The sequence below is a fragment of the Stylophora pistillata genome, chromosome 6, assembly GCF_964205215.1.
Source record: "Stylophora pistillata chromosome 6, jaStyPist1.2, whole genome shotgun sequence".
Lineage (NCBI taxonomy): Eukaryota > Metazoa > Cnidaria > Anthozoa > Scleractinia > Pocilloporidae > Stylophora > Stylophora pistillata.
Window position 1 is genome coordinate 11,707,075 of NC_142524.1, and position 22,500 is coordinate 11,729,574.

The following is a 22,500-nucleotide window of genomic DNA, read 5'->3' on the forward strand; positions in this document are numbered from 1 at the left end:
CGAAAACTCTTAAGTCTTGCATTTGCACGCTCTACGTGGATGCGACATCGAGCTATTGATTTTGTCGCCCTTGCCTCACTCTCTGTAAACTTTCCATTGTTGAGAAATGGTGGTATGTTCACTGAAACACCTCTTGGAACTACATCGCTGATGAGAAAACCTTTGTCTGCCAGAACAAGATCACCAGCACTCAAATGTTTACAAAACCCAGACTCTTTAACCATGACCTTGTCACTGACTGAGCCAGGAAAAAGATCACTAACATAGGTTATAACTCCATTTGGGGCAACCCCTATAATGACTTTGAAAGAGTTCATTCCCCTGTAGCTGGAATATGTAGCATTCTGCTGGGACATGAGCTTAGGTGCAGCAATTTCAATGTCTGTACAATCAATCACAATGCGGCAACTGCTGTACTCAGTGAAAGAGGATGGCAAACACATCTTGTTCTTTTCTCTAGATGGCACGGTTGTCATGATGTCTTTGAACAGGAGAGAATGCAGAACATGGACAAAAGTTAGTACTATGTTAGCAACAGTTGCAACACTGCATGAAAACAACTGGGCTAAATGTAGATTGGTATAATTTTGTTTCAGTTTCATCAGAGTGATAAATATCTGGTCCTCAAGTGTGATCGCCTCAACCTTCCATCCAGCATAATAGTTTATTTCACCCTTGAATCTTGAAACATATCCCACAACAATATCAAAAACATCCTTAGTGGGTAGACCTGTCTCCATCCGTATCACCTCAGGGCTCAAGCTCTTAGCAGAGTAGGGTGCATTATAGTAACTTGACATTTCCTTGTGTTTAGCAAGTTCTGTTGAAGTCATGTCAAGCTCTATTGACAGCAGAGCTTCTTTGGAACTTGTCTTTTCCTCTTGTGAGCATTCAGTGGAACATGGTTCAGAGTTCTCTTTAATCTCTTCAAGCACAGATGCCACAGTTGGTAATTTCGTGGGCTCGGCAGACACTTTCCTTTTTTTCTTGGGGGTAGGTGTACTGGGAGGTGTTGGTCCTGTACCTGGCAGCAAGTCCAAACTATCAAACAGCTTGTGCCTGTTTCTGTCACTGATGGTTGGCATATTTTCTTTTCGCCCATCTTTAAAGTGACAACTGCAAAGTCGCGAATGTTTGCTGGGCTTTCTATCTCCTCTCCTATAACAGAAAAAGACAGAAGCAGTTACTATACTTGCGCTTAAAAAACCCAAAGTTTAGTTGGTCACATGCTTAACCTTGTAGTCTGACGTGAATGCGAAGCGAGTATTTCTCTGAGCTCGTTACTTAATACTAGTTAGTGTAAAAGCTTTGATACTCACAACTATCATATAGTTTTTTAGTAACTAAATAATCTTAGATCAAGACTGAAGACAAGGAAAGGCAAAGCCGCGAGAAAACAAATAAGACAAGAAAGAGAAACAGCTAATCGTGAATCAGTTTGAGATAAAAAAAAAAACAGCTATTTCTAATCGATGGTACAGCATCGAAATATATATTTTTCGAAAAATACTCACCTTACAAATGATATTCACTTATCATAGAGTGTTTTATGTTTTTTCTGGTCTGGAAACGAAAAGAATCGGCAGCAGTGGCTTTCAGATGTGTGATTGCAATCTGGATGAAAACACTGGCCCATCGCAAACTTCGTCTGCGTGGCGTTTTGACTCGAATTATTGCTCACCAGGTGCTTTTGTCCGCTTATTATACTCTTCAATAGTAAGGCCAAAGGTTATCTTGATTCTCTTTATCTTATTTCTATTATTGGAGGATAAAATGCGCTATTATAGCTCTTGAAGTGCTCGAGGTCAACGACAATGTGTCACGCTAGGGACGCCATATTGGTTTGTTTAGACCACAGAATTCCGGTGCTATGGAAACGTGACGTAAGCACTTTAGGACTCTATTAAATGGAATGGCCCATTCTCACCTTTTGCCTCTAGCCTAGCAACATGGCGGATCAGCGCGGGAACGGTTTTATACAATTTACCTTGGACTATATTACCAAGACTTGGATAGGCAAACTGAAATGTGCAGAGTTGATATTTTCGCTTCTCGCTGGCGCGTGTGGAGCAGGTGTTATGTCGTATTGGGCTTGCAATTGTAGCAGCAAAGTCAGTTTCTCCAATTGGGTCGCATGGAGTGCCTTCATAAACGCCCTAATCGACGTGATTATACATCTAATTGGTTTATGGGAAAGGCTTTTTTGGTGGTTCCGTCATCCTGTGCTGTACCTAATCCTTTGTGGCCTGGCTGTTGTGTGTTTTTTGATCGGAGCGTCCCTCGCCGCTTCGTGTGCTAATGCGAGCTGTGTCACCAATCCTAGTACAGCGGGGGCTGCCGCTTTTTTCGGTTTCGTCTGCTTGGCTTTGTTCGCTGCTGAGTGCTTCCTACACTTTAAGAAGTACAGGAGTATGCAACAAGAAGCACGACATCAATCGTCAGGCGGAGGTAAAGATACAGATTTCGAAGAGCCACCACCAGCCTACTCAGAGTCACCTGGAGTTGTTTGAGTGATGGAGTGTTCCTAACGAGTACACTACAGCTGTAATTATGATGCACATTTAACATGAATAGACATTCTCCTTTTAGCTTGAAGGTACAGTTCTTATTAGAGAAGGATATTACACGAGTGTTAGAGTAAGAAAGAGCGATGAAGAGGAAATTTTTCACGACAATTTAACAACTCTAACATTAACATATAACGTCCTATCGATCAATTTTCATCAACCATTCAATGACTGCTTTGCCGTTTTGTAGAAATATTTCGAATTCTCAGTAGATCTTATATTAGCTGTTTGTGTGATCGATATTACCTCTATTGCTTTCTTTCTATTTCTTTTTTTTTTTTTATGAAGGTGAAGAAAACTTCTGTATAAGAAACCGTCAATCAATGATTTATTCAGTCTTTCATGAAGAAGACAAAATATCTTAGAATGAAGGTGTTGAATGCATGTAATCGCTATTTACATAACTAATAAATACAAAGTAGAGAGAGTTTGATTAAATTACCTGTTTTCAAAATTAATTGACATCATGACCTCAGGGAATTACTAAAAAATTTTACTGCAACTTTTGAACAACGTTACCAATCGAAAAGATGCACATCCTGAATCACTAAACTTTCAGCTGTGATTGCACCTAAAAAAGAAGAAAAACCAAAGACAGTTTTTTTCTGAAGAAACTGTGATGCTGCATTTGTGGAAAGGGGGGTGAGTTTAAGTTTAAGTTTAATGAAAGTTTAATGATATATTACAATATTACCAAAAAATATGCACTGCCCGCAGTTAGCAAAGGCTAGTTGAGGCGGGCTGTGTTTAATACGTATATTATAAAATAAAAAGATTTACAGAGCAAGAGATTAAAAATTCTAGACAAATTACAACTACATTAATACATTTAAGTTACGGCAAGAAAACACAACAAGCTGGGGTCTTATAGTTGTGCTATTAAAGTAGACAAATCAATATAATCGTCATATTTTTTGAGTCTCTGGAGGAGGAAATCATGAATTTTACTCTTAAAATTGTATTTTGATAGCTGGCGCACTTCACAAGACAAGCTATTCCAGATTCTAACACCATTTCTCGAAAATGCCTTGTTTTGTATATCTAATCTTGAACTTTCAACAAAATAGTTGCCTCTTGAAGATGATCTTGTCTTATGGGGATGAATATTAGCTTGATAAGTGAATAAGTTAGATATGTTAGAAGGTGACAAATTATTGGATATGTCATGCATCATGATGGCAACTGATTTAAAGTAAACCATATCCAAAGGAAGAAAACGAGAAGAAATAAAAAACAGGATTGCATGAGATCTGTAGTCACCAAAGTACATTAAGCGAAGGGCTCGTTTTTGAAGGATTAGACTTTTATCTCTATGAATTTTTGCAGCTTGACCCCATGCAACTATACCATACAACAAATAGGGTTGGATAAGTGACCTGTAAATGTGGTTTAGAGTACTAAGGGGTACAAAGTGTCTTAATCTAGAGATAATGCCGATTGATTTACTTATTTTGGATGCAATATGAGCAATATGGTGACTCCATGAAAGAGTTTCATCAATAAGCACTCCTAAGTATTTAATAAATTCTTTACTTTCTAGAGAAATATAACTGTTAGGTGAGGGCTATGACAAGTTAATTTGATTTTTTCAACTGAGTTCTTAATGTGAAGTAGCCATTTTAAAGAGTGAGAGGCTGAAATTTCAAACATAAGCCCCTCATCAGAGCATGATCAGAGCTTTGAAATTATTTGGCAAAGTCAGGTTAGTTTGCTTTCGAAGACAGTGAAAAGATAGGCATAATTATAAGTTTTGGCTTTACAAATTTTACACAGGGAAATAAAATGAAAAAGATGATAACTCTTTTGATTCCTATGAGTGACCGAGACAAAATTTCTCCTTACAATATCAATACAATGTTGAGAGGACAAGTGATGAGAATAAAAGAAAAATATCAATTAGGGGATTATTTGTTGATCCAGTACCAAATTCTCTGAACTAACATTATAACAATTTTATGGCAACAGCAAGGAGAATTACTAATGAGATGTTAGGAGTGAAAGGGTTAAAAGAGGGAAAATGTGCATTGTTGTATATCTAGTTTCCTTGGGGGCCAGATGTAGGTTTGAAGTGTTCAACAACAGGTAGATGTTAAGGGAATATTATATGGCTTCTTAGAGTATACATTTTATTACAATGTGGATGTCTTGTAAGTGAGCAAAGAGAGCAAACGAGAGATATCAACTTTAGTTGACAAACTAAATTCCTGTCCACAAGTGGACATGCAATCGACATGCTAACCACCTCCCGGTTAGCTCAATTGGTTAGAGCGTCGGATTGTGTTGTGCAGGAGGGCAAGGGTTTGTGCCCCGGCCGGACCAATACTCATGGTCTTAAAATAAGTGAGGAGAATTTGCTACCTTTCTATAATCAAGAAATGGATAGATATTCTAGTCTTCTTGGATAAGGACGAATAAACCGTAGGCCCCATCTTCTGCAGGGTTACGGGGTAGGAGATGTTAATTTCCCACGCACAAGATTACTTTGTTGTGGATGTCCTCCCCTGGGTTGGGATGGGTGGGAATTGGCCCTGAAAAGCCCCCATGGGGAGTGGTCAACAAATGTATGTAGGTATGCAATGTTTTGTTTATTATTGAGATATTGATTACATGTTTGAATCAGAAAATTTTTGACACGATTGTAATGGCATGGAATGTAAAGGTCTGCTTGAAAACTCAGGTCTGACATGAAAAGATAATAAGTTCTCAGAAAAAGAAATGTTTTCCATTTAAAAGGTGAACTCAACCCTAGTAATGTTTATAAATGTTCTATAACACTTTTGTATAAAGTAAAACCACCATGTAGATAGACCTTGTTCTATGTGACATTGATATCTTTACTTGTAACCGCTTATGGTGAGTACATCATAGTTTTGAAAGCAGAGCAATTCTGGTATTTCATCAATATCTGTTTAAAAAACCTGATAATTGCTACTGTGATAGCAAGATGATAATAATAGTAATCTTTATTAAGATTACTTCATATAAAATATGGTTTTCAAGAAGGATCTCCAAAAAGCAAGGAAGTTGGACATTTACTAGATCAGTCTCCCTTCTGAAAAACTATGCTGATTGTTGCTTACACAGTCCTCTCCAGCTACTGAGAGTCTGGCAAAGGCTATGATATTTTGCTGTACCAGTATTCATTTAATACTCCAGGGTGGAGAGAGAGAGGCACAATGAAGAGAAAGTATCTTTACACAGGAGCACAACACAATTACCCTTCCCCCCTTAGGTCTTGAACTTGTGTTATTTGATACAGAGCACAGCACGCTTACCATGAGGCCACAGAACCCCCATAAAAAAAACCTGTTAAAGCTTGTAGTAATTGAGATCGGATTAAGCTTTCTAATTGATTGGTCATGGAATCCCCCAATATAATAGTTTTTGTATGTTTTATACCCTGTTCATACCAAATTAAGCTTTAACATGTTTTGAAGCGGTTTTGTTATGCACGGTTTACAATGTTTTCCTCTTGGAGGTTGCTTGTAAGCCAATCTTCTCTTGACTTCAAATTTAGCACATTGAAACTTCATGTTGGTGATTTCTTGAAACTTATGGAAAATTTAGTTCATGCAGTTCCTTCAGTTAAACCTGGTGTAACTGAACATGTTTTGGTGGTGTGGATGGACTATTAGATTATTTCTGATGGAATTTTCCTTATATTTTTTAGCTCGCTCAGGATACATTTTGAGCATTTCGGTAATCCAGATTGTGAAACTACCCATGAATCTTGACTGAAGGCATACACTTCCTTGTTGCACAGGAAACCACAAATATCGCGTGACAGCATTTTTTTTTTCTTTTCTTTTTTTTTTTTTTTCCCTTTTCACAGAAGTGTTAATGATATATGGGCGAGGATCATTAAAGTCTACGATTTTTTTAAAGTTTTACCAGAAAAAATAGCTACATTTGCTGTTATCTTCTTGTCTTTATGGTCGAAATCTGAAATAGGTCATTCCACTAATGTGGGCTGCCTGTGTCTTGCACGCTCGGGAGCGTTAATTTTGCTCATAACAATCCGTATAAATAACATGGCGGAACATCAAGGGGATGGTTTTATACAGTTTTCGCTAGACTTCATCACCAAGACATGGTTGGGCAGGCTAAAATGCGTAGAGTTGTTGTTTACGCTTCTCGCTGGTGCCTTTGGCTCATCCGTCAGATCGTGGATTGGGACTGGATATGGATGTGGTTGTGTTGGAAAACTTAGCTTCTTCGATTTCGTCGCCTGGACCGCGTTCGTGAACGCCCTAATCGACATCATTATACATCTGATTGGTTTGTGGGAAAGGATTCTGTGGTTTTTCCGCCATCCTGTACTTTACCTAGTTCTTTGTGGGCTAGCTGTTTTGGGATTCCTGATCGGTTCATCGCTCGGTGCTTCGTGCGCTAAACGTATTTGTGTTACAAGTCCAAGCACCGCAGGTGTAGCCACCTTTTTCGGTTTCGTCTGCCTGGCTCTGTTCGCTTTAGAGTTCTTCCTACACTTTCAGGAGTACAGGGCTTTGCAACGAGAGAAACAGAATCAATCTTCAGCTGTTGGCGAGACACCAGATTACATAGAAACACCACCGAATAATTATTAAACTCTCAGCGGTGCTGATTGAATGCGGTTGAGACTTCCTTTCTGTTTACTAGTAGTAGTTCATTTGTTTGCAGATTTACCTTAATTTATCGTTAAAGGCAGAAAATTACGCAAGGTTTAGAGCGAGAAAGAGCGGCGAGATCTTAAGAAAGATTGTAACTCTCGCAAGTACGTAACTGCGACAAGTTTTGTCTGCGTTCTAAAAATACAGCGTTGGAATGTTCTTTTATTAGATTCCCAACTGTTTAGGGTGTATCTGATCTATGTACTTAACTAATTATGCCACTTGTATAGCCATAAAAATTTGGCAGCTTTTTAAACTTTAATTATCAAGATGACTGCAGATACTCTTAAATTACACAGGAAATTTTCAAACCTGTGATATTATTCTGAAGGATGTATTGATCTTACAGAATTTGTGAGGACAAAGGTGCATGGTGCAAGGCTGATAAACCCTTAAACTCTGCCTTCTCAATGCCACATATTACCTTGTAAATTAGCAAAGAGAATTTGTTTTTATATCAGGCTAGTATGCTCTAACTTAAAAGTGTGTATTTTCATAGCATGTTTACTGGGAGATGTAGTCAGAGCTCTCAGGTTGATTTGCTGGTAAAGAATGAGACACTGCAGGCATCACTTACCTTGGTGGGGGGGGGGGGGGATAGGTTTTGGGGAGTGCTCCCCTGAAAATAATTGTGAAAAAATGAAGTAACTAAGACGGGCCGTAATTCCTTTATTCTATGGGAGAATTTCCACTTTTGGAAAGTGTTGTAAGTTATTGCAAAGGAAGAAAAGGAGTAAATTATGTTTAGAAGGATGATTAACTTTATAGGCACTTTACTACAGCAGCAATTTGCCATCTCAAAATCAACAGTTTAAATCAGAAACCATAACTGAGAAATAGCAGCTTCAGCATGAAAGTTTTAAGATTGAATTAGCTTGTGCTAGTCTCGTGCTCAGTGTACGAGAGCTCTTTGTAATAAGCAGATACAGTCAGTTGAAGTCAGATGTAAATAACTTTTGGTAGCACTTTTTCTGATAATGACCTTGCATTTTTTTGGACTCCTGGTATTTTATCTGCCTTCCATGCCACCTAACTTTTATACCCTTATAAGTATAAAATGAATTCCCAAGGAATATACTGCCCACAATTGTGACTGATGAGTGCCAATATTTACATTTCTTAGACTTAATATTGTAACCATCAGACATTAGATGAATGATGATAAAGGACAATGAAAGATTAATGTATTACTGCTGTTCACAAAGTGTATATGCGTGGCAAATAGCTGTAAATAGCAGAACCAACAAACACTTTCAGCATAAAATTAATATACTTCACTGCTTGCATAAAAAGTTTTTGTGGGATTGAAGTCGGATTTTTGGTTATAAAATATTAAGTTGATGAGTTTATAATGGAAACTCTTTGTCAAGTGTTACAGGTCAATACGACATTTTTCATCCCTTAAAATCCTGGTTAAAATCTTACTCTCACCTCCCCCCTCTCTCACTTTCCACCACACCATCATACCCCTTGTAGCATTTCATCGGTTTCAGATCCCGCGCGGAAGGTGCCAATTACCCATAAGTCCACACTCGTTCGAAATTAAAAATGTCGGCGTTCTTGTATACATGTCATCGAAAGCTCCACTGTTTGAATGTAGTTGACCGTGGGGTGGCAAATGGGAAACAGCTGAAAAAGATCGCATCTGATCTTTGTGGGGTAAGTTTTCAAATAAAGGCACGAAGGGCTTGATTTCAGGAAAGGATACCACGGTCATGGTGAAATTGAAGAATTATGAATTGAATACGCACGTACGCTTCTTTCACGAAAACTTATCTTTTCCTCCCATCGACTATGGGGAAGTGAAACGATTTTTATATAAAAAATGACTTGATCTCAATAGATACTGATATTCATTGTCAGGGTATATCAGAACAATATCTGTCTGTTATTCATAATGGCCGTCTTGTCACTGACGATGGTGAACTGGTTCTTCAAGTTGGAGACGTATGCTATGCAAGTCTGCTCTTACCAGGCGGAAAGGGAGGGTTTGGCTCCATGTTACGCGCGATCGGAGCACAGATCGAGAAGACGACGAATAGAGAAGCATGCCGGGATTTGAGTGGGAGACGAATGAGAGACATAAATGACGAGAAAAAGTAAGTGGGAATTTTCATACTGACAAAGCTTGTTTATGTCTATCCTTTTTATTTCCCAGTTAACTGACTCACTCATTTGCAATTCTAGCATAGGTTTAGCAGGGATTTCTATAACTTTTTCTCCAAGCGGCTAATGGGTGGATTAATGGGCGGCTGTGCCAGAAAAAGGGGCCATAAAGGGAAATCCAAACACGAGAGCCAGCTCATAAGCAAAACAGACAGCAGTGAGAAGTCTTATAGATGGTATCAGACAACTGGACACCAGCTTTTATGGAAACCCCTAATATTAAGCTGAGAAGGGTAGGAGGGGAAGGGGTTGCTAGTGGGGGGGGGGGGGGGTGGAAGATGGCCACTATCATAACTGGTGTGTGTTGTGTGATCTGGTATCAGTGGCATTTATGATACAGAGTCTGAAACACGCATATTTACTACAAAGTGTGATGGAGAAGGTATCTCTGTGTATTAGAAGCCTGAAAGGCCTTTAAAGTATCAATTTACTGGTCTGTCTATAATGCATTTTTATTTTACTTTTAGCACTAAGAAGTACGTGTTGATTCAACTAATATCCTGCATTTTGATATTTTACTTTCTTCTCGTCACCTTTCCGTGGAGGTGCAGAGGCCTGATGGTTAGTGTGCTAGACTCTGGATTGAGTGGTCCAGGTTCAAGCCCTGGCTGAAGACATTGTGTTGTGTTCTTGGGTAAAACCCTTTACCCTCATAGTGCCTCTCGTCACCCAGGAGAATAAATGGGTACTGGCAATTTTAATGCTGGGGGTAACCCTGCGATGGACTGCCATTCCATTCAGGGGGGAGAAGAAATACTCCTAGTTGGTTCATGATACGGAAACCGGATTTAAGTGCCTGCCCAATGGTCCACCTGGCTCTTAAGCAGGCTTTGCCTTCCTTACCTCATCACCTTTCTGCTTGATACGATCATGGTACGGAGAAGAGGAATTCCTTCTTTTTCACTCAAGGGTTTATAGGACTTGGGCATTGTTCGGGTGCAGTTCAACTAATACATTTTACATCTATGTTTGAAGAAAATGTCACCATATGATTATGAATCAGGTCTTCTTAATTTTAAAGCTCTGTATTTTTCACAACAATTTGATGATGGTTGTATTAATTTCTGGTAACCTTCAAGGATCGCTGAATGGGTTTCTAAACAAGCTGAAAGGGAGCGCGAGAAAGAACAGAAGAAACAGGAGAGGTTGGCAAGAAGACGATCAATGCCAAGACACATGTTTGATGATAAGACATACACACAGAACATTCAACAAAATTCAGAGAGAATAGAGGATGCTCTACAGCAAGGTGAAGTAGTTGAAAATGCTGTTACAAGATGAACATATACACCAAAAGCCAAACTTCTATTTTATTTTTTAATTTCCAGTCATGTCCATTCTCCCATTTCCATCTATTTCCACATTCCCTATAGAGCTCCCCTTCCACTTTCCTCTCATTTTCAGCCAAAAAATTTCTTTTCTTTTCTCTCATTTCTTTCAATAATTTTTTCTTGGATTCAGGACTTAAAGCAGCAGGTAGTTCAACATCATCAGGTGCGTCAAGCACTTCAGAGAAGGCAGCTGGAAAAAGAGTTCACCCAGAGGATCCTAAAATTTCAAGAGGAGGCAAAAAAAGTCGAATGTGGTAACTATTCCCTCTTTTTACTCTCTGAGGTTTAAATTTTGTCCTTTCCATTGAATCCAAATGATTACAGGTAAGAGGTTTCAGAAAAAGGGGTGCCTGTATTTTTGTCTTTTGGATCTCTTCCTCAAGTACCTCAATTTTTGGTGAACTGTTAATGCAGTTGACATGAAATCCACTTGAAACCACTGTTTGTATTGGGGCTTTGTTACCCTGGAATTGCAAAAAGTGTTTCCAAAAGCATTTTTTTTTTCTTGTTTATAACACAAACATGCTACATTATGTTTGGCTTCCATTGTTTGGATAAAAGAGTTTCTTTTGGTTAGAGAAGAAAATTGCCTTTTGAAACTACTTTTTGATAGTTTGTCGCAAGGTATACCAGACAATGAGTACATATTTTGCTTGGAAAAGATGGGTTAACTGAACTGGTGGAGGACACTAAGTGTTTGCCAGGCAAAAAAAAAATCATTTCAGTAAGCATAATTAGATAAATTTGTCTCGAGGTTGGGAATGGAAGACCTGTCAGACAGTGACAATGATGAAGAAGAGATGGCTCCCACCGGAAGAAACAGCAATGGAGATTCAAGCAGCCACACAAACACTTCAACTGGCACATCATGTAGCAGCACTCAAGTAGAGGTTTCAGCCCCTGAAGAGGCTTCTGACAACAATCAATGTGACACAGACAGTTATATAGCAAAGCCAGCTGCACAACCATCAGAAACGAATGCTGAATCACAGAAAGAAGACACCAAGACAGAGCATATTGGAGCAGCTGTCACTGATACAAAAGATCAGAGAGAAGACTTTCAAGAAAAAGATGGATTGAAAGAAACAGTTAGCAAAGGAGAAGCTGACAATCAAGCTTCTGAGGAACAGACCATTAAAAAGGTTGGAATTTAAAATTTTAAGTAAAGGCTATCCAATTGTCTGTACTTACATGTAACCTCCAAATTTTCACACCACAGTGTTTGGTAGACAGTTTGTTTTACAGAAAATTAGTTAAAAAAAACCTCAGAGTGGCATCTACTTTAAACAGCCTGTTCACTCTATATGGGGTCAACTTACATGAAATAATTCTTTTATAAAATTTAAGTTATTAATTTGATATCATCATCTTATTCTAAGTTCCTCTGCTTAATGGTTCATAGTTGTATTACCCTGACATTTACTGGTAAGCCTATTTATTGTATTCAACCCACTAGTGAAGTGTCTTAGTGCTATGGGGGCAGAAGAAGCAATTCCTATCTTCTGATTGGTTACTGGAGCCCATCTCACCACTTGAAGATTTCCCACTTTTAACACCCTCCCCTCTCCCCTCAGATAATAATTGCCAATATAGTAAGTAACTAAAGCCAGTTTCATATTTTGTTCTTTCTAGATTGAGTTTTGCCTTGATAGCTGCACATCGGCAGAGGAGCTTGAGTCCTTAGGATTGGAACATTTAAAGGAAGAGCTTATTTCTAGGGGGCTCAAATGTGGAGGGACATTACAGCAGAGGGCTCAAAGGCTGTTTGCTACAATAGGGGTCCCTCTAGATCAACTGGATCCTTCTTTTTTTGCCAAGTCAACAGGTAGCAAAAAATCTTATGGAAAGAAGTAACTTTGAAAAGAGAACTGCACCTGGAATTTTGTTCACATAATTATACAAGTATATAAGTTTGTCAAATTCTTTGCATGGTATTTTGATTATTTTGCAGTTGCAAGGCAACTGTATTGAAGGTTGAACTGCCATGAAGAAGTCACTTTACGTTTTACAGTAGAACTGAACCCATAAATTGAAATTTGCACAATAATTAAGAATCTACAATTTTTTTTTCATTACAACACCATTTTATTTTGGAAATATTTTGAGTTCAAGATCACTTTCATAAGCTCATTCAACTATTAATTATTAATAAATACATTGAGTGTAAGATTTTTGATGTTTTTGTATTTTATGTCTGTTGTGAAGACAAAGCTACAACAATATATCAACTGGAAAACTTGAAGGGTTGATGTGCAACCAATTTTTGTCTTGCTTAAACAGGACTTTTACAGGCTTCTTTTTGTTGCTTATCACATCAAGAAGAATGCAGTCTGGCTGTGTGTTTACAGAATAGGCCAGTTTCCGCTTTTGTTTGGGTTTTGTCATTTTCACACCACTTGTACAATCCTTTATAAGAAAATAGAAAGAATACAAAATTCAATCAAAAGGCCTATCAGCACCTATCCCTATCCCAAACTGAACTACAAGAGAGAGACTTGTGTTTTTCTTTTCTTTTGTTTACGACCACAAACTGATGGGCTACTCACTTCACTTGCTATCAGGGAATAGATAGCTAGTAGAGCCAGGGTCGTGGCTAAGAAATTACACTGCTAGCGGAAATTTCAAGTGAGATGGTTCAAAGGTGGTGAGTAAACTCAGAAGTGCCCAATCGCGCTTTACCAAGCAATTGCTGGCCAAAAATCCAGCCAGTGATTGTCTCTTTTTCACTCAACAAATTTCGCCAGCAGCCAGCTGGAAGAGCCCAGCTAATCAGATTGCTGCATTTGTGAGAGGATGCTAGGAGATTTATGCTATTGTGAAATGTAGCATTATGAACAAGATAACCATGGTCAAAGAAAACAAGAAACAAGCTGAGCTCATGGACAAAGTGTGAGTTCTCTAAGATACCTACTGTTTTGGAGCCAGTCTGTGGGGTTAAGTCAGGATCACTTGTTTCATGTGTATAGAGTTCTGGATTAACAATCTGAAAGTAACAGGAAAAAAAGGTTAATATCAACATACATGCAGTTATTGCAGGTGCACATAAAAACTTGCAGCATAGTAATAAGCATATGTATGTGATCTCAAACAAATTTACAAGTTTAAATTGCACAAAGAATAGGAAACCCAACCATGTCCTCAGTTTCGCTGGTATTCTGAGAAATGAGTGCAAAATGGGAGTGACTAGTGATGAGAGTAAAGTGTGAGGGACGTCAGGAAGAAAGGACTCACCCATACCTCATGACCACAAATAACACCCGAGCATTTAAAGAGGTATTATGAGACAAAAAGGACATTAAGGGGAGAGTATGGGTATGTGCCCTTTCAGAATAGAGACCTGAAAAAGGAGTTGTTAAATAAATGTACCTCTTGTTTGTTATTCTGTGTACAGTTTTCAATGTCTGTCCTAGTCCTTTTGAGAGATTCAATCTCTTTGTTGTCCATTGGCTCCTCTGAAAATTGAAGGATCACATTATTGAATTCCATTTGTTGCACCATTTATCTTGGCATTAACTAAATAATAGATACAACAATTACTGACAGCAGTTCAAAACTTGATCCCTGGAACAGTGAAAATAATAGAAGTGCTTTCCCTCCACTTTTCTTTGTGCATTAAGGAACTAAATCAAAGCAGCTGCTTGCTTGCATTGTAGCTCTGTAACAGTTGTGTTTGTATGCTGCAATTTATGGCTAAGAGGCCTTAAACCTTGATTTTTTTCCTCCAAGACTTCCCTCTAAGGGCAGACTGTTTTAAAATTAAAAAGTTAACCATGGACATTTCTTGGAAATCTTAAGAAATTAATTAAGTCAAGAGAAAATAGAAACACTTTTGATCTCTAGAACATCTTATGTGACTGCAGCAGCTGGGACAATCTTATCTGAATAAACAAACAAATGCATTTTAAAAAGCTTACCCAATATGGCTGAAAGGTCTTGAGGGAATGTGTCTTTCAGCTCTAAACTTAACTCATCTTCTCTGAGGGTTGAATTGTGAGGTTGCAAGGCTTCTGAATCTGCAAAACTCAAGTCCAAGTCATCTAAAGAATGGCATATTATCATGGATTTGACAGTTGCTTGTTTGGTACCAGGTGAATGCCCACTTCTACATGTAAGACCCCCACATGCTGTACAACAGGACATTGACCTTGAAGAATAAGTAGTTGTGGAGGCTAAAACCTTTGATTTCTTAGTTTTCTTCACATCCTTTTTTCTGTAAAAAAAAAAGTAAACAATCAAATGAAACAGATACCTTTTAGTAATGAGAACAATCAATTCATGAAAGATGCAAAAATTTGAAAAAGGTATGTATCAAACATTTAACAAACATTTATTTTCACAAGCACTGAGGTATAATTACCAACAATAGATAAATATGTACTAACTTAATTGCATTTAATTAAAAACTACATGTAGTACTTCCACAACACATTTTATATTACAAAATTATGATAGCCTGACAACTTGCAGCATCATAAGAAATTCAAAATTTTTTCATCTGCTAAGAATTGTGTATTTGTCATGGTTAAAGTGATCTACAACAGACCTCATCATTTCTCTTCTAAATAGTGGAGCCACCATCAGATGCAGACCATGATGTTATGTCACAATGTTAGAGTGCAAGTGCAGCAAAAGACTTCCAGGATTGCATGCAATCAGCAATTATTGAAAGTGACTTTGTATCATACTCAAATTACTCTTGTTCATAATTTAAAATTGCTTCAGTTGGTAAATACCTCTCTAATTCTGCTTTGTATATCTTGCAGTCTTTATTAACCGTGGAGCTTACTTTGCCAGCTGAAAAGCCCCCCAGAGGCAGCCTTCTGTCTGAAATAATATTAATTTAATATTAATATTAATTTTATAACATTTTGCAGTACATTGCTAATTACTAGTAATACTTCTCTCTTAGATTCCTCCTTATTCATTAGTTGCCCATTAGGGTTGAAGGTTGAATAGACTGTGTCAACTGTAATGGGTATATAAGGATGAATCCAAGACAAATTTAAGGTTGAAATTGATCTAGTCAGCCATCTAATGAGTAATGAGGTGTCTTTACTCAAAACATTGTATTATCTTGCTTTGTTATTCAATCTATACTACAAGCCTAGACATTAACGGTAGCCAACTAGCCACAGACTAATAGAAATTCAGTTTGGCTCCTGGTTTTTTATTTCCACTGGCCAGTCTAGCTAGTAAACAAACTGAAATTGTTGTAACATCTAAGATGTTGAAAAATTGGTGTCCAGCCCTGTACCAGCTAAATTATTGGGAGTGATGACTTTCTCTTCAACTGGATCTTAGTAAGGAGGAAAGCAAGGAAGAATAATAGCAGTTTTGGTTCATTTTTTTCTTATACTAGTAGATAAGTCATATCTGTTCTTGAATTTTTCAATAAAAAAGCAAATTCAAGATTTTAAACCCTTTAACACCCAAGATCTGATAGTTAATTCTCCCCTCTTGCTGTTACATATCATGTCCTTGTATATTAGTTAAGAGAATTTAGTGTTTGGTCAAAATAACAACTTCCTGATAAGTTAAAGTATTCTCATTATCCAATAAAGGGGGTAAAGTTTCTAAAGAAACTGCGGTGCTGCATCAGTGGAGGTAACAAGGTAATTTGGTTACTCAAACAAGTTGAAATTGGAAATTGACCCCTGTAAAGAGTTAAAAAGCTGACATTTCGAGTGTTAGCCCTTTGTCAGAGTGAATGACGAAGGGCTAATGCTCAAAATGTCTGCCTTTTAACCCTTTACGCTGGCCAATTTACAATTTCAACTTAGATACAATGAAATATATGAAGTTCATATATTTTGTACTGCGGTATTAGATACATATGATACACGATCCTCACAGTAGATAGCGCTATTAAAGCAATAGTGAAAATCAGACCTGAAAAAAATTCAGGCCTGTACGGGACTCGAACCACTGACCTCTGCGATACTAGTGCAGCGCTCTACCAATTGAGCTAACAAGCCAACTGGGAGCAGGCCGTTAAGTTGATTCGTAATAAACTCGTGAAAGTGATAAATGAGATACAATGAAATATATGAAGTTCATATATTTTGTACTGCGGTATTAGATACATATGATACACGATCCTCACAGTAGATAGCGCTATCTGCTGCGAGGATCGTGTATTATATGAATTTCAACTTAGTTGATAAAACCAAATTGTCTTATTCTCATTATTTGTTTCCTGACTACTGTGTGGATATTAGAGGGAGAAGCAAGATGTTAATCACTTCTCAGAGTTCAAGGTTTAAAAAAGTGGAATTTATTTTGATTTTCTTACTAGATTGCCTTGACTGTGGTCTGCATGGTGTTTGGCTTAAATTTTTTTTGAATGGTATATTGCTTATATTTCTGAGTGCCAGAGTAGACCCCTGTCTGGTTGCTGGTCGAGTGAGTGTTGTAGAGCCTTTAAAAAAAAAAAAACAAATTTAAAATGGTTGATATCATTGCTGCAGCATGTCTCCAGTACCCTGGTAAACTGATGCACATAACTTTTGTGAGTATTTCAAGTTACCACACTCATTGGTGAATATTATGTCAACAAGAGTAAATCACACTGGTTGTTCAAACAATGATATTTTTTTAACGGATAAAAATTCCAGACTGTCTGATAACAAACTGGCAAGGGAATTGGTGGGAAATGAGAGTTTTATCCAATTAATCACAAGCAAGGAAATTGTGATTTTCATGATTACGAAAATTATCTGAATTGTACCTTTTTTGCTCATGTCTCTTTTCCAGGTCAGCTCCTTGGAACGTGGTAACCAGTCTATTTCTGGGGTATCAGGTGTAAGAAAGTGCTCCTTCTTAGGCAATTGGACTGGTTGATTCTTTGAGTATGTTGCTATGGTTTTCTTCTTAGTACTGGTGTGTGATTTTATGCCCCTGTGTTGCTGATATAGCATTCTTTCTGAGGAGGATGTCACCATCAGAACAACAGTTAATAGAAGGATAGTGATGACTATAATAATGATGACAGTGATGAAATTATGATTATCGAAGCCAATGAAATGCTAATAAATGGATTTAATTAATTTTCATTATCTAAGTCTTTAAAAAGAAATGAGACTGTAGACGACAATGTTACTCATAAAACAAACTATGACGTCAACATTGTTATATATAATTTAGATAGAACTGGTTTCCTGGTAGTTCCCCCTCAACCCCTATGCATACACAAGAGTACATCCTAAATAAATCCAGTGCTAAGTTACTGCCAAAGGAGTTCAATTTCAATGCCAAGGGCCTGACAGTATGATCTCATGCTACTGGGAGCAATGCCTCTCCTTCCTTGGTGGGATACTAAACTGTTCATGGTAACCCTTAAACTTTTCCAAGTTTTCTTGACAGTTGCACTTAGCACATCTTCAATGCGAGATTTCCAGAAAAAGACTTTTGTGGCCACAGGTCACAGATCTGCAGGGATTATTGGAGTGATTAGATTTGCCCATGGACACAGCAAGTGTGAACTATAACTAGAGAACCATTAATCTGCTGAAAATTTAATTAAAACAAAATCCAAGAAATCTGCGACAGAAATCTTTTGATCATTACATGTTAAAAAGCACACTATAAATTAATAAATTATTATTATTAACTATTAAATTATTATTATCACCCATGAGCCCCTTCTGCTTACCCAACCAACCCCCCTGGAAAACGTCTCCAGTTCCTGGATTAAGCTAATGTTCGATAAATTTTGTACACAGTCAGTTCTTGGCATGACATATCTTAAGTCATACTTACCGAAAGATCTGGATTGACTAGTTGAATGATCTTGAGTAACACTACAGCGGTACCGCGCGAAAATCCAGAAACCTTGCACGTAAAGTCATCATGTTTACAAATAAATACTACTGTTTTAATGCCTTTAGATACTTTTCTTCGCTTATCAGCAACGTAAAACCATCCATTACCAATAAGGCTCGTAAAATTCGCCCTTGAAACACCCTCCTTGGTTATCAAACCTGCAGAATCTTTCCAAAACCGCTCTCAATACTCCCAGGTATACGTAGTCTCGTCTTCGACGCGTCAGCTTAACCGCGTGAGGACTGAAGGAAAATTCCGATTTTAGCCGACATCTCCCGGCAATGGCTTTCATATTTCCGATAATGTACTACAAATTAAATGATTGGCTAAGTTTTTCCGACCTCACCGTCGGCTAATTGCCGATCGAGAATGGCGCGAAAAAAGAGCGGCAGAGCGCTGAGATCCATGCTGTGCAAAGGTTTCCAGAGAATAGCAAGACGGAATTTAACTTGCCGAGCAGGAAGTTGTGAATCGTTCTTATAGTCTTCATTGTTCAAGACAGGTAACCATTAATTTCCTGTTGTATATTTGTCGAGGGGAAAAATTTTTGTCCAACCATACCTTCCAGTTTTCGTAATCAGATGTCCCGCCTTTTCACTGGACCCACATATCTGTTTTATGGATGCAAAGTCTTCGAGGTACAAATTTCCTTGAGATTCTCCTCATTTAAAATCTGGCTGACTGATCCAGTGCCTTTTACAAGTAGGGAGGAAGGCATTTCTTAAAATTTCTCCCGACTCAATTTTTTTTGCCAACAATGAGATGAACTTGAAAATTCCTCATGCTAAATTTCATGAGCTTTTAACGTAAGAAATTTAATTTAATTTGACTGACTAATAGAATCAGCCTATCTTTTACATCTACACAGAAAAGTTAACTGAAACCATTCTTACTGAAACAGGATGACTGCACCGTCTATTTACACGCATTCTCCATTCCTGTTTCATCATGTTCCAAATTCACCATTTCTGTTGCCAACTAGAAGGCCTTCGACACGATCACCAATCCCAATTGTTCCCGACGTCGAAAACTCGAGAAACAACAACTGTTCTTCAAGTAATCTCCTTCGAAATGGTAAGCCTCAGTTCAAAACAATTTAAAATCAGGGCAAATGCAAGAAAGTTTACAAGAAAGCCAAAGGAGTTGTGGCGAGAGTGCCTCCCTACACTCCATGGTAGAGAATGTTTGTGTTACTCTTCATCATATAAAGAAAGAAACGTTTGCGCATTTTTATACACTGGAAAGAACACAGCTGTCTTGAAGGCTGAGTTAAGCAATTTTCCTATTTTTTTCTTACAGGAAGTTTTCTTTCTCCCACATCTGTTGTTCCATCAAATTCCAATCCAACATCACCACAAGCAACTCCAATTAGGACAAATGTTTCTTCTGATTCGCAAAGAGGTAAACTCCAAACTTTCATAATAATGTATTTCATTAGATAGCAAGGTAGACCTGAAGTAAATCTGAGTGTTTTGATTGGTTGTTACTTGATCAGTATTTTTCCAAATGGGCTGTTTCTATGGAAACAGTTATAAGCTGTGTATTTTTGTTTGTGAAAGGCAACAAATTCAAGATAAACAAGGTCAGTCCAAGTGCAATAAACCACTTTATAACCTCACTTGCTCGAGCCATAATGCCACAACCTTGCGGCAATATTCCCCAGTAGGTTTGTAAGAAGTTAGTCATTTGATAGATTCAGCAATAGCTCAGCTCCTTTGTATTTACAAACAAAACAAACAGAAAATGAGGGCTTGAAATATAGACCTTTGTTTAGAACTGCTTTCATGAAATGATAAAAAGAAGGCAAGATTCGTAACAACTGCAGCAATTATTTTAATTTTTAAGTCAGAAGGTCATCTCTTTAAAAATCCTTGGGCCAAGATGGTGTTAAGCTTTTGATTTTATTGCAATGTCTAGTAGTTAAGTTGTGTGGCTGATATCTTCTATAAATTTAACTTACTGTTTGAGTACCTTAATGGGCACATGCAGTGGTCAAAAGTTTAGTTTACCAGGTTTTGGTAAGAGTAAATCACTGAACTGCAAGAAAGAAATACCCATTGGCTTGTTTTAATTCCAGAACAAGTTGTTCCTCATTTGTCACCTATGGTGGAAAATAAATCCCTTAACAGAAAAGAAAGGAGGCTAGATATGTCACCAAACCAGGATACAGTTCCAGAGATTAACCTGTTTTCAGGTGAAGAAATATTTGCTTAATAGCCACCCTGGCCCTACACACATTTCTCTATTGTGGCTTGTGAAAACAACTTTTTTATTATCGAGATCAAGCCATTGGTACAGTTCTTAGCTTTGAAACAAATTGAACTTTAGATTTACTCAACTAAATCTTGCTTGCAGATTAAAAGCAATTTTGTTAAGTATACAGTTTAGTTGAAGTTTTGGATGTACATTTTACAACTACTGTAAGTTTTAAACAATATCCAGTATTAGTTAAAGAGGTTAGGTAACAACTAATTTCATATAAATCAAGAATTTGAAACCCAATGGTAATCATAAAAACTTGTTGCTTTGATAAATTCACCTCTTTTCCAACTAATAAAAACAACAAATTGGGGCAAAGATAATATAAAACGGTGACTCACACCATCAATAAATTATCTTTCATTCAAACTCTATTTAGTACATTGCATCACCCACAGTGGTCTGACAAATGTAAGATGTAGTGCTGAATATTTTGTGGTGCACTTTTTCATGTAACTTCTTCAGACACATTGTATTGAGTACAATTAAATTTCCCATTAATTGTGCAGCTATAAATAAGTCTTAACAAATTGTTGAATTATTTATTAAAGGAGATTGTCAAACCATTGGTATCAAGTTCCCAGCTGTTTTCAGGTTCTTTTTTTTTTTTTTTTTCCAGATTTCCTACTCAGTTTTCTCTTTCCTCTTCTTTGCTTCTTGTGCTTTCTCATAATTTTCTCTGGCAACTGCAGTGCGTACCCACTTGGGTTTTTCAGACACCAAACATCTTGCAATTACAGCACACAGAATCAAGAAATGCTCAATGCAAAACACAATAGCCACAACGTACCTAAAAAATCAAAACAAATCAGTAAAACCACCAAGTGCAAGGAAAACTACAGAAAACAATGGGAATTCAAGTTGTTATCTTTGTTTCAATTACCGTATCTTAATCATCCTATGTACTAACCTCCCATATCCAGAAACAATGAACTGATCATTGTCAATAGTCTCATACATCCAAGGACACCAAACAGCAAGTTGTTCCGAAGAAAATCCAACAATTAAGCTGTTTGTAAGCATGGAGAGGACCATCATCTGGTAAAGAACATTGTACCACACACCAATATTGGATGCCCTGTAATACAACTTATAAATCTTAGCTTTAGCAAGCATATGGAGAAATTAAGGGAAAAAATATTTAGGGCTTCTTTTCTTTGGCTTTTTAGTGCCCAAGTAAAGAATTTTCTTCTTTCCCAGGATAAAATTATCCCATGCCTCAACAGTCTCATACAATTTACAATTAATTACTGAGACAGTGAATCTGTTGGGGCATCTTTAATGAGGGACTGAGTGGTCCCTGAGGGCTCAGGAAGCTCCCCCCAGGATGGGAGGGAGGGTAAAGAAACTGGAACACTCAAATGGACAAAACAAAGTGATCATAGGTCAACCAAATGTGGCTCAACAACCAGCTTAAGGTACAGTCCAGAGGACTGGAGCTAATTAAGTTACCGGTATTATGCAGGATTACAATAAATTTTGTCAGTCTTGATTAGCTTGAGCACACAGAACGGTAAATGATTGAATTTTAAGAATTTACAAGTCCTGGTATACTGTGTGTATGCTTACATTGACCTGAACTGAACTAACCAAGGACCTACCTTCTTACTCGTGGTCGTTGACACACATAAAGTAGTTTGAACAAATCAGCCCTTCCCTCTATGAACAAGAACACAATGCTTACAACTGCAGCAAGTGGAAATGCAG

General features: G+C 37.6%; 7 protein-coding genes across 10 annotated transcripts in view; 4 read left to right on the forward strand and 3 right to left on the reverse strand.

Annotated features, from left to right (window-relative positions):
- LOC148728253 (uncharacterized) overlaps window positions 1-1,909 on the reverse strand; it is a 2,251-nt gene extending 342 nt beyond the window's left edge. The window contains exons 1-2 of the mRNA XM_088724592.1: window positions 1,515-1,909; window positions 1-1,158 (exon numbers count right to left, since the gene is read on the reverse strand). The exon at window positions 1-1,158 is cut by the window's left edge and continues 342 nt beyond it. Of these exons, the coding sequence (XP_088580718.1) occupies window positions 1-1,085 (1,085 nt within the window). The 5' untranslated portion in view covers window positions 1,086-1,158; window positions 1,515-1,909. The remainder of the gene's footprint in view (window positions 1,159-1,514) is intronic.
- Window positions 1,905-3,025, forward strand: LOC148728254 (uncharacterized). The gene has a single exon (XM_088724597.1). The coding sequence runs from the start codon at window positions 1,950-1,952 to the stop codon at window positions 2,508-2,510; it is 561 nt and encodes a 186-aa protein (XP_088580723.1). The 5' UTR covers window positions 1,905-1,949; the 3' UTR covers window positions 2,511-3,025.
- Window positions 3,026-3,168: 143 nt separating this feature from the next.
- On the forward strand, window positions 3,169-8,493 carry LOC148728255 (uncharacterized). Its single transcript, XM_088724599.1, has one exon. It carries the CDS (start codon window positions 6,599-6,601, stop codon window positions 7,151-7,153), a length of 555 nt encoding a protein of 184 aa, XP_088580725.1. The 5' UTR covers window positions 3,169-6,598; the 3' UTR covers window positions 7,154-8,493.
- A 231-nt stretch (window positions 8,494-8,724) lies between these two features.
- On the forward strand, window positions 8,725-12,882 carry LOC111339616 (splicing regulator SDE2). The gene is made up of 6 exons (XM_022946301.2): window positions 8,725-8,875; window positions 9,080-9,315; window positions 10,462-10,631; window positions 10,844-10,967; window positions 11,468-11,855; window positions 12,346-12,882. Exons 1-6 carry the CDS (start codon window positions 8,765-8,767, stop codon window positions 12,565-12,567), a joined length of 1,251 nt encoding a protein of 416 aa, XP_022802036.2. The 5' UTR covers window positions 8,725-8,764; the 3' UTR covers window positions 12,568-12,882.
- Window positions 12,775-19,351, reverse strand: LOC111339617 (uncharacterized). 3 transcript variants are annotated; one of them, XM_022946303.2, is made up of 8 exons: window positions 18,472-19,351; window positions 17,441-17,635; window positions 17,006-17,131; window positions 15,447-15,537; window positions 14,628-14,923; window positions 14,080-14,165; window positions 13,625-13,696; window positions 12,775-13,119 (listed from the first exon to the last, which is right to left on the reverse strand). In XM_022946303.2, exons 2-8 carry the CDS (start codon window positions 17,628-17,630, stop codon window positions 12,925-12,927), a joined length of 1,056 nt encoding a protein of 351 aa, XP_022802038.2. In that variant the 5' UTR covers window positions 17,631-17,635; window positions 18,472-19,351; the 3' UTR covers window positions 12,775-12,924. The 3 variants fall into 3 exon arrangements, with proteins under 3 accessions (XP_022802038.2, XP_022802039.2, XP_022802037.2); XM_022946304.2 differs by lacking the exon at window positions 18,472-19,351 and having other exon boundaries at window positions 13,621-13,696; window positions 17,441-18,457; XM_022946302.2 differs by lacking the exon at window positions 18,472-19,351 and having other exon boundaries at window positions 17,441-18,453.
- Window positions 18,918-21,361, forward strand: LOC111339619 (uncharacterized). 2 transcript variants are annotated; one of them, XM_022946306.2, is made up of 4 exons: window positions 18,918-19,036; window positions 19,403-19,608; window positions 19,834-19,935; window positions 20,612-21,361. In XM_022946306.2, exons 2-4 carry the CDS (start codon window positions 19,437-19,439, stop codon window positions 20,746-20,748), a joined length of 411 nt encoding a protein of 136 aa, XP_022802041.1. In that variant the 5' UTR covers window positions 18,918-19,036; window positions 19,403-19,436; the 3' UTR covers window positions 20,749-21,361. The 2 variants fall into 2 exon arrangements, with proteins under 2 accessions (XP_022802041.1, XP_022802042.1); XM_022946307.2 differs by having other exon boundaries at window positions 18,920-19,036; window positions 19,436-19,608.
- The window catches only part of LOC111339615 (anoctamin-10), an 8,479-nt gene continuing 6,764 nt past the window's right edge, over window positions 20,786-22,500 (reverse strand). The window contains exons 11-13 of the mRNA XM_022946300.2: window positions 22,395-22,500; window positions 21,704-21,871; window positions 20,786-21,583 (exon numbers count right to left, since the gene is read on the reverse strand). The exon at window positions 22,395-22,500 is cut by the window's right edge and continues 19 nt beyond it. Coding sequence (XP_022802035.2) covers window positions 21,418-21,583; window positions 21,704-21,871; window positions 22,395-22,500 — 440 coding nt within the window. The 3' untranslated portion in view covers window positions 20,786-21,417. The remainder of the gene's footprint in view (window positions 21,584-21,703; window positions 21,872-22,394) is intronic.